The 13,082-nt window shown below is 40.1% G+C and overlaps 1 protein-coding gene across 2 annotated transcripts; it reads right to left on the bottom strand.

Moving 5' to 3' along the window:
• Positions 1-5,146: 5,146 nt before the first annotated feature.
• Positions 5,147-10,349, bottom strand: dolpp1 (dolichyldiphosphatase 1). Of its 2 annotated transcripts, none has more exons than XM_046374635.1 (8): positions 10,139-10,349; positions 9,334-9,434; positions 9,094-9,178; positions 8,276-8,375; positions 7,905-8,003; positions 7,344-7,472; positions 7,119-7,208; positions 5,147-6,542 (listed from the first exon to the last, which is right to left on the bottom strand). In XM_046374635.1, exons 1-8 carry the CDS (start codon positions 10,212-10,214, stop codon positions 6,506-6,508), a joined length of 717 nt encoding a protein of 238 aa, XP_046230591.1. In that variant the 5' UTR covers positions 10,215-10,349; the 3' UTR covers positions 5,147-6,505. The 2 variants fall into 2 exon arrangements, with proteins under 2 accessions (XP_046230591.1, XP_046230592.1); XM_046374636.1 differs by lacking the exon at positions 10,139-10,349 and adding an exon at positions 9,649-10,113.
• Positions 10,350-13,082: the final 2,733 nt, after the last annotated feature.

Genomic DNA, 13,082 nt, shown 5'->3' on the forward strand with positions numbered 1-13,082 from the left:
AGATCCATGGTGAAGCTGCATGAGACAGCCAGGCCGGGATTTAACAGAAGCAGGTGCACAGACGCAGATGTTGTGGTCTGTGGACACAGTATTTGGTATAAATAGTGCCAGGCCACAGCTTGAGAACTGTTTCAGTGTTGTGCTTGTTTGTTTTACCCTCTGCGATATTAAAATTAGTGCAACACAAGCTCCATATTGTGTAAAAATAGAACCACATGTTCACCAGCTGGCCCAGGTTCAGGACCTATCAGAGATCTGCCTACTGTTTTCTCTCTGTGTCTAAATAAAGACTAAAACTATTGCAGGTGAGAGGCCAGATCCAAAAAGAATCCAATAATCAAAGCTTTGCCTCATCATGCAGTTTCAGGCTCCCAGCTGTTGTAATGATGTGGAGTAACTATTCCTAGACTAAAACAAACTTTAATGGAGGTTTCAGTGTACAAATAATCTTCAGCAATGATGAGACTTAAAGCAGACTCAAAAAAATTAGGGCCATTAATAATATTTATTGACTTGATCTGGTTAAACCTACACATCAAATACATAAAAACTACAATTTAATCACAGTTTGATTTTTGTCCTTCAAATAGCTCTTTTGTCCTTGAATCAACTCCGCGTTAGGAGATAACTCCCACGTTCAGTGAGGGACTTCAGGTCAGTGTGTGCTGCCCCCAAGTGGAGAAACTCCGGAAAAACAACAAGAGACGACTGAAGTTCAGGCAGTGAAGGTTTTTGACATTTACCTGAAAAATTATACTACAGCTAATGTGAATGAAATTTCTATTCATCATTCATTAAATTGGTAACTTTTTTAATTAGCACATTCAGAGGTGGAGTGTAAGTCCCTTTAAGCAGATATTAATAAATATCACAAAGTAAGTGAAAACTTGCTCTCTGTGCACCCTGGACGTCTACAAACTCTAATAGCAGTCTGTCCAGCAGTTAGGAGATGCTTCAGTCTGGGGCAAAGTGGTGGACGGACCAACACTGCCCTCATTAGAGCCACTCTGAGTAGATGTCCATCAACTAAAAATAAAGACACCTCCCGCCAGGACACCTGCTGATTTTCCTTTCTTAGCAGTTTGAGAGTAAAATGAAGAAAAGAGAAATTTTCTCACTGATTTTTCATAAAATTCAGTCGATCAACAAACTCGGCGAGCTGGTTTAGGATTTTGGATCAGATTAAGACAGTCATTTGGCTCATGAGCAACACTCATTTTACTGCCAAAAGATTAAAAATATGTCCACACAGCCAAAAACTGAAAAAGAAAACTAGACATCAGAGTGGGGAAGTGAACATTTGTTAAGACACAGTTGTAGTTAAATTTAAGATCAGGCAGGTTGTTTGTGGTATTTTGTGATCTTTCCAAGAGATGAAAAAAGAAATGTGAGGGCGGCAGTCTGAACGCGCCTCATGCCACTGCTCATACATTTGTTAAAACGATGGTCTTATCTGTATGAACACTTTGTCTGCGTGTTTCAGCAGAGGAGACGGTGACTCTTCAGCTGCTAATTATCACAGACCCTTTAATGTTTCAAGATTATTATGGAGAGTTGATATAAAACTCGGATCTTTTTTCCTGAATTCTTTGGAAAAAAAAAAATTTATGAGCTGCACCAATTCCGTTTATTTCTGAAATCATACTGTCCAGTGTAGATTTACCAGGCGACTCATCAGCGAGGCTGTGAAGCCTTCAGAATACAACAGTTTGAGAGCTTTGCTTGTCATGACAATCTGCAGTTTGGCTAAGATTGGCTCAGTCAGACTGAGCATGTTTAGACAATTTTAGTGTCTTGGGGGGTTTTAATTTACAGCACTCTGTTCAATTAAACCAAAAGCAAAGACAACATGATCCCCTGAAACTCCTCTGTAAACATGCCACATGCTAAGACTTTTTAGGCGTCACTTACTTCAGCTGAGCACCAGAGATGGCTCAATCAGATCAAATGAAATGCAGTAAACTTTTTAATAACATATTACAGCTCTAAACGTGCTCCACCAAAGGGCAGAGGAGACCATTAAAGGGTTACAAGCAGTTTAATGAAGCTCACATGCCCTTTGATGGTCTGCTTATGTTGTGGATGGTGGTACGAGTCTAACGTATCATCACATCACAGTCCTGACTGTAGATGTGAGATGGGTGCCATCTAGTGGTGCTGGCTCAACACTAGAGGTACTGTGTGTAAAACACACACAGATACACAGTCAGTACTTGGTACTTGATATGACTTGTGTTTTTGACATTGTGGTGCTGAGAGAAAAGATCTGAGCTGATGAGATGCGGTTTGATTGGTCCCAAAAAGTCTTACTTGTCTAATAAACTGTCTGTTTTTAACTGTACGACTTTGCTCAAGCACATTCAGTAAAACAGCAATTTTCAAGCCTCACACAGTAAATTTCCTGTCATGAGATTTGAGCAGACAGAGCGCAAATTTGAACAACTTCCATTTACAGAGAGTGAACGCACTCGAAGCTGCTGCCGCAATCCTGGGAGATTACACTCTGAAATCCCTGCCAACGCTGGCAGAAACATGACTCGCCAGTCAGCGAAATCTGACAAAACTTCCAAATTAGACTGACAGCTTCACTGTTTGTTGTACTAAATGTTGAGATAGTTGTCTTCAGAAACACATTTCAAGGAAGTGAATCCAGGATTTGGGGCAGGTTTGCTCAATAAATAACAATTTGTTAACTTCATTAAATAAATGAATCAAGATCTTTTACTTCATAAATGGACATTTCATCCAAAATGCCAGTTAATCACTTTGATTCAAATCCACTGCTTTGCACTCAGATAGCAGAAACAACAGAATTTTTCACCATTTAACATGTCACCATTTCAGGACTGTTGAAAATTATCTGAGCATCATTTTGTTTGTTTAGAGCTTATTTTAGTTATCTTAAATCTTAAGCACAGAGTATTGGGACACACCAAAACACACGTAACAGCAGAACAAATGCAAAGGTTATCTAAAAAGTGGCCAGCTGAGTCTGTAGCATTTGTGTAACACGTGACACACACGGGATACAAATAAATTCAAGAAGTCCACTGTGGAGGAGTTGCAGTTGACAGCAGCTTGTTAATCAAACTGGAGCTGCTGTTTGATTGGCGATTTAATTTGCTCCCCAGGGAACAAATTAAAGGGACGTCATTAAACAGGTGAACAACGTTCATCTTTGATGAAAAATGTGTGTGTTCTGTTCTTTGCTGTCAAGGAATCCTGAGAAAAGACCAAAACCAGGAACGCATTAGTCCATGTTTCGGTATTTACTGGTTTCTCAAGCCTGTTTGAGGGTCTCAGCACAATGTAACTTGTTCTTATTGGAGACGTAAATCTTTAAAATAAAATATAGCTTCACTTCACAAAAAAAGTCCAAATCAATTCCCAAAATATCTTTGCACTGTAGTTTTAAGCAGACATAAGCATGTTTCTATGCTGTGTTTTTATATTGAGCTTCAGCTGCCTTACAGTGAAGTGATCTCAACATTGCAATAACAAGCTTCATCCAGTGGATGTCAGTCCTCTTGTTTTAAATTTCTCACCAATATGACACAGGACATTTTGGCACCTCTGTTGGAGCTGTAGTGTGTAATATATGTACATTTATTATGTCCAGGCTGAAAATGGCTCTAGCCTTTTATAACTAGACATCATGAGAGACAGAATCAAGCATCAGGATTATCAGGCTCAGCTCAGTAAAGACATACACTATGTGGGCAAATGTATTTGGACACACCTCTTTATTACTGAATTTGGGTGTGTAATGGGGCCTGTTTTTCAGGCTTTGGGCTCGGCCCCTGACTTCCAGTGAAGGAAAATCTTGATGCGTCAGCATACCAAGACATTTTGGACAATGCTATGCTTCCAACTTGGTGGCAACAGTTTGTTGAAGGCCCTTTTCTATTCCAGCATGACTGTGCCCCAGTGCACAAAGCAAAGCTCCATAAAGACATGGTTGGATGAGTTTGGTGTGGAAGAACTTGACTGGCCCACACAGAGTCCTGACCTCAACCCCATCCAACACCTTTGGGATGAACTGGAACGGAGATTGTGAGCCAGGCCTTTTGGTCCAACATCAGTGTGTGACCTCACAAATGCTCTACTGCATGAATGGGCACAAATTCCCACAGAAACACTCCAACATGTTGTGGAAAGCCTTCACAGAAGAGTGGAAGCTGTTAGAGCTTCATGTCTATTTATTTAGAATGGTGTCGTTACCCAATACTTTTGTCCATATAGTGTATCTGTCACCAGCCCTGAACCATCACTTTGGTTCACATCCAGGTTCCTACAGAAGTGTTCACAGCTTATCCAAACAGTACAGGTCAGAGAAAATAGGTTGAGGTCTTCGTCATTTCTATCTAGGCTATGCCTGTTCCAGACGGGTGCTTGGGGATTGCCTGAGGGTAGACCTGAGCAGTGAATCAAAAATGGAATGAGTCCTTTAAATAGGGCAGATGATTCCAAGTCAGGAGAAGTATTTTCTCAAGTAGTGTTTGGCAGTCACATCACAGAGACACTGCACTGCCTTCACAGCCTGTTCATTGTTTGGGCTGAGCAGGAAGCTACCCACACCAGCCCATATCGTCTCCAAATACATACCGAAATCCTGTCTCACAACAGTTTGGCTCTTTGAGGTGAAAAGGGTTGTGCTTTTTCATCCCAGGCCTGAGTGCATTTGTTGGCTACCTTATATTTACCACATTGGGAACCAAGTATCACATTATGTAGCCCTTTGCCTGCTGTATTCAGGGGCACAACGCGACATGCTAGGATTGTGGCTCTATGGACTGTTTGACATTCATAGTTACCAGAGGATGAATCCTGATGACTTTGGAGATCCCCTTCTCCTCGAGTGGCACCTTGACATTAACATTTGAGGCTATGAGTGAATTATTTCAACTGCCGGATGCATTGTCACAAACATCGTGGTTATCGTGGCTGGTACCTCTGTCACGTTTGACGTTTTTGGAGTCAATGAATCAGGCACTGTAGTGGGATAACAGCCCAGCAAACAGACAATACTGTGACTGGAGCAGGACATCAGTAAATCAGACTATTATGCACTGCATGTGCAAAGCAAAACAGAATTTTGAATAGAAAAACATCTAACTGTATTTCAAAGCACGACTCTGGAACAATCTTTTGTACATAAACACATTTTTATTCAGCCTGATATAGGTTACACATGAAAAAAAAAAAAAAAATCAGAGTCTAAGAGAACTACTTCCCTTTGTGGAGCTAATGATATGACAGTTTTAAATCAGCTTCAGATTCCCACTTGACAGGTTTGAACATTAGCTGCCGTGGGCTGTGAGGAATTAAGCATAATCACATGCTATGACTGACCTGAGGCTTTTTTTTTCTCCTTTCTTTCTTCAAAAATAATACAAAAAGAAAACATATCCCCTCAGCAGTCATCGTGTATGTTTTCTCACTCACTGATATGGAATGTTATCTTGGAAATGCAGGTAAAAAGGAAACTGTTCTCTGCCACAGCAGAAAACAAGACAAGAGGAAACTGAATTTTTTTTAAAAAATGATACCCACAATTCTGTTCCCAGGCTGCTACTGTGTGAGGCATCAAGAAAACACCACCTCAGTCCAAAGTGTGCTCAACAACGAAAATAACTGAAACCTGCTGCTGTGATTCAGTCTCATAACCCTCAAACACGGATATGAACTGAAAACACAACCTCGATGCTCAATAGCACAGAAGGTACATTAGATTTACACTGCTTCCAGATCAGCTTTGGAGTCTAATATATTAGAACTGACAGTCATAGATACAAAGCAAAGACTGATGAGGGAAAAGAGGGGGAAGGTCTTAACATTGAACTAGTGTTAGTTTTTTTTTTAAACTTGTAAATTTCACAAAGTGCAAATTTTCATTTATATTACATCATAACCATTTTTTTTCCTTTTTTTAATAAATTGTTCATTTTCTATTATATAACAATGAAAAACCTAACCATAACCAACCCCCCAACCCACCCGTTCCCACCGGCTATCCATCAGAATATTAAAAAAAAGAAAAAGAAAAGAAAAAAAAAAAGGAATCACTAAATACATGCTGCAATGACGCCCACCAATTTGTTTGAAACGTGACCAAAGCCTCCTTTTAGTCTCCTTGGATCTCGTACAGTACACTGTTACTGTCAGCGTGCGTTTATAGTTAAAATATATATATTAATCTATCATTAAATAGGATGCCTCTTGCACAGTCTTGCATGCACTGAAGAGCATTTTGGGCAAGCTGTACAAGGAGAGGCGTGTGGACGGACTTGCTCAGGCTGTAGGCTCCGGGTCAGGTCCAGGCACTCTTTCGCCACCTGTAAACGGTTTTTTGCCCTTTACTCTTTGCAACCACGTCAGTCCAAAAGATGGTTCTCCAGTGTGTTTTTGTTGAGTGAGCAACTGTTTGTGTGTATATGCGAGTGTGTGTATGTATGGTGTGTGTGTGTGTGGTCCTAAACTCAGTTTCACAAAAGAACCGTGAAGATCACTGAAGTTTTGTTCCAAGCTTTCGTTGTCTGTTTCTAGAAGAAGGAACAGAGAGAGAATTTAGCGACACAACAAATGGAACAGTCTCAGACATACTACAGGCCTGGTCACACCAGCATTTGAAAACAGAGGAGGGTCCAAGTAAATTCACACAAATATTTTGTGTTTGACCCACGTGTTTGCAAGTCATCCTGACAGTGCTGACCTTTGAGAGGACAGAGAGCCCGAAATGCAGAAAGCTTCTATAATGAATCAGCTACGTTGCAACATTCACCTTTATTTGACTCTGATGAAGAATACGCACTTAAAGAGACAGGAGTCAAATGTACAAGTACTGCTTCTGAATAAACTGTATGAACGTCTCGTTAGCAAATGAGCTAACAAGCTCGCTAACTGACAGTAAGCAGGCTAGTGAGCTCTGAGAGCTTTATTTTGTCCCGTTCAATAGCTGTTTATTGAATGAAACTGACGTACAGTCTTGAGAACAAGGTGCATGCCTAAGTCACGAGGATGCATGGGTAAAGTTCCGTGTGCCACGTTCTGGTGTGACCAAGCCTTAATGGTGACAGATGTGGTGTAGTGGCCGAAAGACATCCAGGAAAGCAGCTCACCTTGCCTCTGATCTGGTCACTGTATATTCAAACCATAAAATGTTGGGGATCAGGCTTGTGTCGCGCACCAGGAAGTACTCTGATATCGGCCTGTCAATTGTGAAAGAAGGAAATTGAAAGAACAAATGATCAGAGTGAGCAGTTTTATCCACTTAATAAGGCTGAGGATGAATTGTCTTCCGCTGCGACACAAGAAGGAAGCAGAGAAATGAGAGCACGACTTACCACGCTGCTATTTTGGGGAATATTGGTGTCAGCACCTCCTGTGTGAAAAAGAACCAGATTATGCCAATCGTACTACCGGCCACTCCGCCATAGAAAACCTGGCTCCAGGTGTGGTACAACAGGTAAACCCTGAAAATGACAAAACAACGTTCAAGAAGACAGAAATTGAGCTTGGAGTACTAAACCAAATCAAACATGCACAGCATCCACTTCAAACTGTATCACACTTGGCATGAGCACGAAGCCAAGATGATGTTACACAAGAAGTCCCACAGTTTGGCTTCCTTTGCCACAGTGTGAGCAGCAGACTGCTCAGCTAGACAATATTCAATATCTTCTTATCCATCAGACCTGAGTACACACTTACTGGTGATGGTCAGCAATGCCCTGATTTATGAGCTTCACATGTTTTGAAACAATTAATAAATGTGTCAATTAATTACATATTCAACTGCCAGATGATTCTTAAGACAATTCTGATAATCTATTAAGTGATATTAAGATAATTCCCCATTTTATAAGCCCTTGATTTTATTGTTCTCCTCTTCATCAGTCCCTCACCTGCTGTATGAGACTGATAAGGCTATGCCCAACAGGATGATGGACAGTATGTGTCTCCACAGCAGGTCCACACATCGAGCATTGTTCGTTTGATGCATTCTGGAAAAAAAGAAAAAACAGAGAGAGAAATCAGCCTGAGTTCACGCATGACACACAAGGTGTGGTTATAGCTTCTAATCAGTGAGAATCAAATACTCTGATGTCATGCATTTAATAATGAAATACATGCCCTTTTCTAAAGCAAGTAAATAACAGACACAGATATAAAAAGTATGCGTGTTTGACGTGAATATGACAATCGGTCACTGATACAATGCATGCAGAGACAATGCACAGACAACAAACAACAACAACAACAAAAACAGGCTCACCTTAAATAAAGGAAAAGAAAGAAGTAAACAACAAAGAACCAGATGAGCTGGGAATGACTGGAGGGCATCCCATACTCTGTGTGAAGGGTTGCATGACTCCCTGCAGAAAGACCAGAGAACCGGATAAAAATATACATTTATAATATGGAGTTCATCTCAATATATGCACAGAACAAAGTACTTTGTTCAGGGTAACTAGTATAAAATAGGATCCATTTGAAGAATATTTCTATATCTATTCTTATTTGAATTGTTTTGAAGACCACTGATAATAATGGTGGTCTCAAATACGAAGAGCTGATGCTCTCTCCTACTTTACATCATATTAAACTGAATATCTTTGGACAGAACAGGACAAAAGAAAACACAACCCAAGGCTATGGGGAATTAGAACGAGCATTTTAACTACAATGACTGATGAAGACAAAATAAATGGCAGAATGAACAATAACAAAAACAATCACTAACTACAGCAGGGCTGCAACTGACAATTACGGTTATTATCACAGGTGACATCATTCTCTCAGACTAAGATTAAGATATTCAGTTTTTAAGTAATTCAGAACAAAATAGCAATGTATTATATGTTTACTAAAAAATGAAAAACAATTATTTGATCATCGATGCCTTGACAAATCATTGGTGCTCTAATATATACAAAGTGGTGAAGATAAACAGGAGAACTGGACTAGCAGTGTTCTGTGCCTGAACAGGTAATGATCGATATCAGAACAAGGTAATAGGTACTGTGATGCTTTTGCAATGTTAGCCAGCTCTGCCAACTACACCTGAAGACAGCAGCTTGTTGCTTCACTCACCTGCACATGGGCGCGGCTCTCTGAGAATGTGCTTCAGCAGCCAGTTCACCCCTTCATTCAGGATGAGCCCCCCGAAGAAGGAAATCTGCACAAAAAAACAATGCGTGACAACTTACAAACTCCTGCCCCGCCTGACACCAGTGTTCAGGCTCATGTGAGACGATTAACAGCTTAACAAATTCACTTTGAAAGTGATGATCTTTCTGAAAACACTTGTGAAAGTGCATGTCCAGAACTCACCGTGTGCAGCTCCCGTTTAAACACTATGAGTGTAACAAAACCCACAAGGATTGCTATGGGTAGAAGACTGATGTAGGCCAGCACTTGTCCCGCCAGATCACCTAAAACAGTGACACAATACTGAAGTTTAGGCATGTCTCAAACCTGAGTACAGTCACCTAGTACCAGTGGGAGTGACACTCTCAGGCACTCAACGAACCCGGATGGTTGAAATGTTTAACTGAGTTCAGGTAGGACGCTGCTGTGGTGGAGCACCTAAGCAATCATCGGACCAAAAAAAATATGTATATTTTTTTAAATTTTGTTAATACTTACACCTAGGTGAAATATGCTTTATGCTAGTTATACTAATCAGCATCAGGCCAGGGAGCTAGCTACTACGTTAGCCATAGCCCCGGCTACAATCCTGTGAGGGGAAACAGCTAATTATTTCCATCACAGTCTTTAATCATATTTTGCTTTTCAGCACGGGTGAATTTTGTCGAAAAATTCTGTGAGGAAAACGGCATATTCGCAAAATCCCGGGAGAACATATCATAACCGATATCAAAGCAGCTAACAAGCTAGCTAGCCTTCATTGTGGACATTGTCACCAACTGCGCATGCGGTACTGTCTCACTATTTTGCAGCCTGTGTTACATTCCCCGCTGTGCTCGAGGTTTTTACAGAGTCTCATAATTTGGCAGTGTCACCAATGGCCGTGTCCATTCAGCAGCAAGCAAACACACGCAGTCTTCGAAAAACACAAAGCGACCGCCCGTTAGCAGAGCTTCAGTAGTTAGTGAAAGAGGCTGAGTTTACGTACCTTCGGGAAACTCTACGTGTGTAAGAGATATGGACCGCCATCGAGGTGGTGCCGAGCACTGCTCTTCCAACGCCATCTTACCCGGACACAACCGGGCAGTCCCAGTGAAACGCCCCAGACACGTGTCTAACCAATGGTGATCGGAGCTCTGTGTTCAAGCGGGCCCCGGCAGCCGAGAAGCCGTCCAATCCCGGCCGCTCATTGGAAATGAGATATTTTGCCAGTAGAAAAGAATTATTGAATGAACAAAAAACACCGAAGTCAAGAACTGCACGTTGAAGCAGAGAACTGAGCTCATTCAAAAAAATGTGTTTTTAATGAATGCCAAATTAATGTTACAATTTACAAATGTGGAATTCAATTCTCAATTATTTCTAATATGTTTTATACAAATGATTTGCAAATTTTTAATTCATTACTAATGTTTTACAGATCAGGTGGGCCCTTGAGCCATTCTCAACTGTATAACTACAGCTGGAAATGTAAAATGTATAAAATAAAAAAACAATTTCACAGTCCAAAGTGACATCAGGACAACTAAGATTTGCTGTTGATGGCTGTTGTATCAGACCTCTTTAGTTTTAGCTAGATGTACCAAATAAACAGGCCACTGATTGTACTTCACCTACCAAGCAAATAACCTTTTACTTGCCGCTGCATATGTCAGGTGTCTTCTCATGCAGGGAAAAGCCACACTAAAACAAACACTGTGTAACTCAAGCCATGTAAACATAGTCAGAGGATTAGAGCACCGTGACCTGTTTTGGAGTTGTTCTACTGACATCGATTTCATGTTAGATACGGCCTATTCCTTTCACATGAGTTCAAAGTTAATACTGAAATTCAAATGTTGACTTTTCTCAGCTCCCAAAAGAAAAAACTGAAATATCAGGCCAGAACACCAGGAAAATGAGCCAAATGAAAACAGTTAAAAAGATGCAAATACAACATGAACAGTAGTCAGTTGGATAATAATGTGGTGCAGAACATAACCTGAAAGTTACTTGATTTAAGGATGAAATAAAATAATAAGTATTAATGGACAGAGCAGGTGGCGGGTGCACCTCCACCTGGACTGGAAGCCTAAACTCACTGATGCCACACAGCAGACAAACTCGCTGGCTTCTCTAACAGAATGTCAGCCATGAATAACTGGTGCACAGACCTACAGAACAGCACACACACAAAGTAAACAGTAAAAACCGGAACAAGAACAAATTAACTTTCCTTTCTCCTTAATTTTCTTAGACTATACACAGCTGTAGTACCTCCAACTGTAAAGTAAAACAATACAGGAAGCTCAAAGAGAACAGACAAATGGTAGAGGTGTGTGTCCTTTATGTCACTGTGTGTTAAGTCTCCAAAATGTCTTTTTGTGAATCCACAAGCCAAAGTTTCAGTCCAAACCTCATCAACACTCACTCTGTCTGAAACCTGGCGTGAGCATATTTGCCATGAAAAGGGTAATAAAGATGTAATTTTCTTGTCAGGGAGATAAAGGGGGGAAACGTCAGTGATGTTGCCATGTCCAGGAGCAACAAAAGCATGAAAGCTCTGGAAAAAGCAGTGGTGTTTGAAATGGGGTGTAACCTACTGATTATGTCGCCTGGTTGTGTTTTACTTTGCAGTTAGTTACATTCATCTGAAGGAAGAAAAATTCAAACGAGAGCATTTACTGTTTGGAAAAGTAAATATAGCAAGGTTTCAAAACCTGTTCAGCAAAATGAGTCTTGTGCACCCTCGTAATACTGAATCAATACATCGTATCATTCCAACTGACTCTCCTTAATTTTAAATGGTCTGAGTTGGTTTTAAGAGCTCAGTGATTAATGAGAGGCCCCGTATCAAATATCCCATTTACTTACTGTTGTGGCATTGGTAAGTGTTCCTTTATGGTTGTGGAGTTCGAGGACAGTCAAACAAATGACAAAGAGATAAAGAAATACTCTGTGAGACTGACATGATAATCTACAGCCACATTATCAGCTCTGTGAGGCTTTACTGCGGCACAGCGATGCTTTGCACTAAACGCTAACATCAGCAATGCTAAGATGCTCACAGTGTCCACCATGTTGTCAAGTTTTGTTTCAGTTTAGCTTGTTAGCAGGCTAACACTTACTAATCAACATTAAACACAGAGTCGGCCTGCAGCTGAGATTGATTGGAGCGTCGTTAGCTTCATCGTTAACCAAAGTGCTGCATTAAAATGAAAAAAAAAAAAATAAAGTATTTCACCTTATTTTCACCAATTTGATAATTAAATTTTGCCTTGAATATTGCTGGAAATGTGCAAAATAATGTTGCTCAAGGGAATATAAATGACTTGGATCTGTGAATGACATAAATAAGGATAATGCACTGAAAGGTTTTGGCCACCTGGTGGACAATCTCATATAACTGGCTTCTGATACAATAACAATTCAACCATCTCAGAACTCCAAAAGGTCCTTTTTCATAGACTTTTCTGACTTACTTATGCATTCTTTAAGAACAGACTTTTTTTTAAAGGTTCCTTGTGGAATATGAAATACAAAGAGCCATCATCAGTTGGGAAAAGGCATAATAAATATATTGTTTAATAACAAAAAATAACATTTAATATGGAGAATTAAAATCAATTTACAGTGTGTGCTGGCACTGCAATTTAACATTAGAAAAGACAAAAGGCATGAATAGGACACTTACATACAACAATGAGTTTAAAAAAGATCTTTCCACATTTTGGCCATCTGAAATCCTTGCAAAACTCTATAATCTACTGAATATACGCTAAGTAGGAGAGAGCATGTTTGAAGTTTGACTTTCAAATGGTACTAAGTTCCTAAACATTTTCCTTAGCTTATTTCTAATTGTAATTTTCAAAACTAGCAACAACTAGAGCTGAGTGTGGAACTAAATTATGCAGGGATAAACTGACTGATGCATTTCACAGTCGTGCAAAGGC

The sequence above is a fragment of the Scatophagus argus genome, chromosome 20 (genome assembly GCF_020382885.2).
Source record: "Scatophagus argus isolate fScaArg1 chromosome 20, fScaArg1.pri, whole genome shotgun sequence".
In the NCBI taxonomy this organism is placed as follows: Eukaryota; Metazoa; Chordata; class Actinopteri; family Scatophagidae; genus Scatophagus; species Scatophagus argus.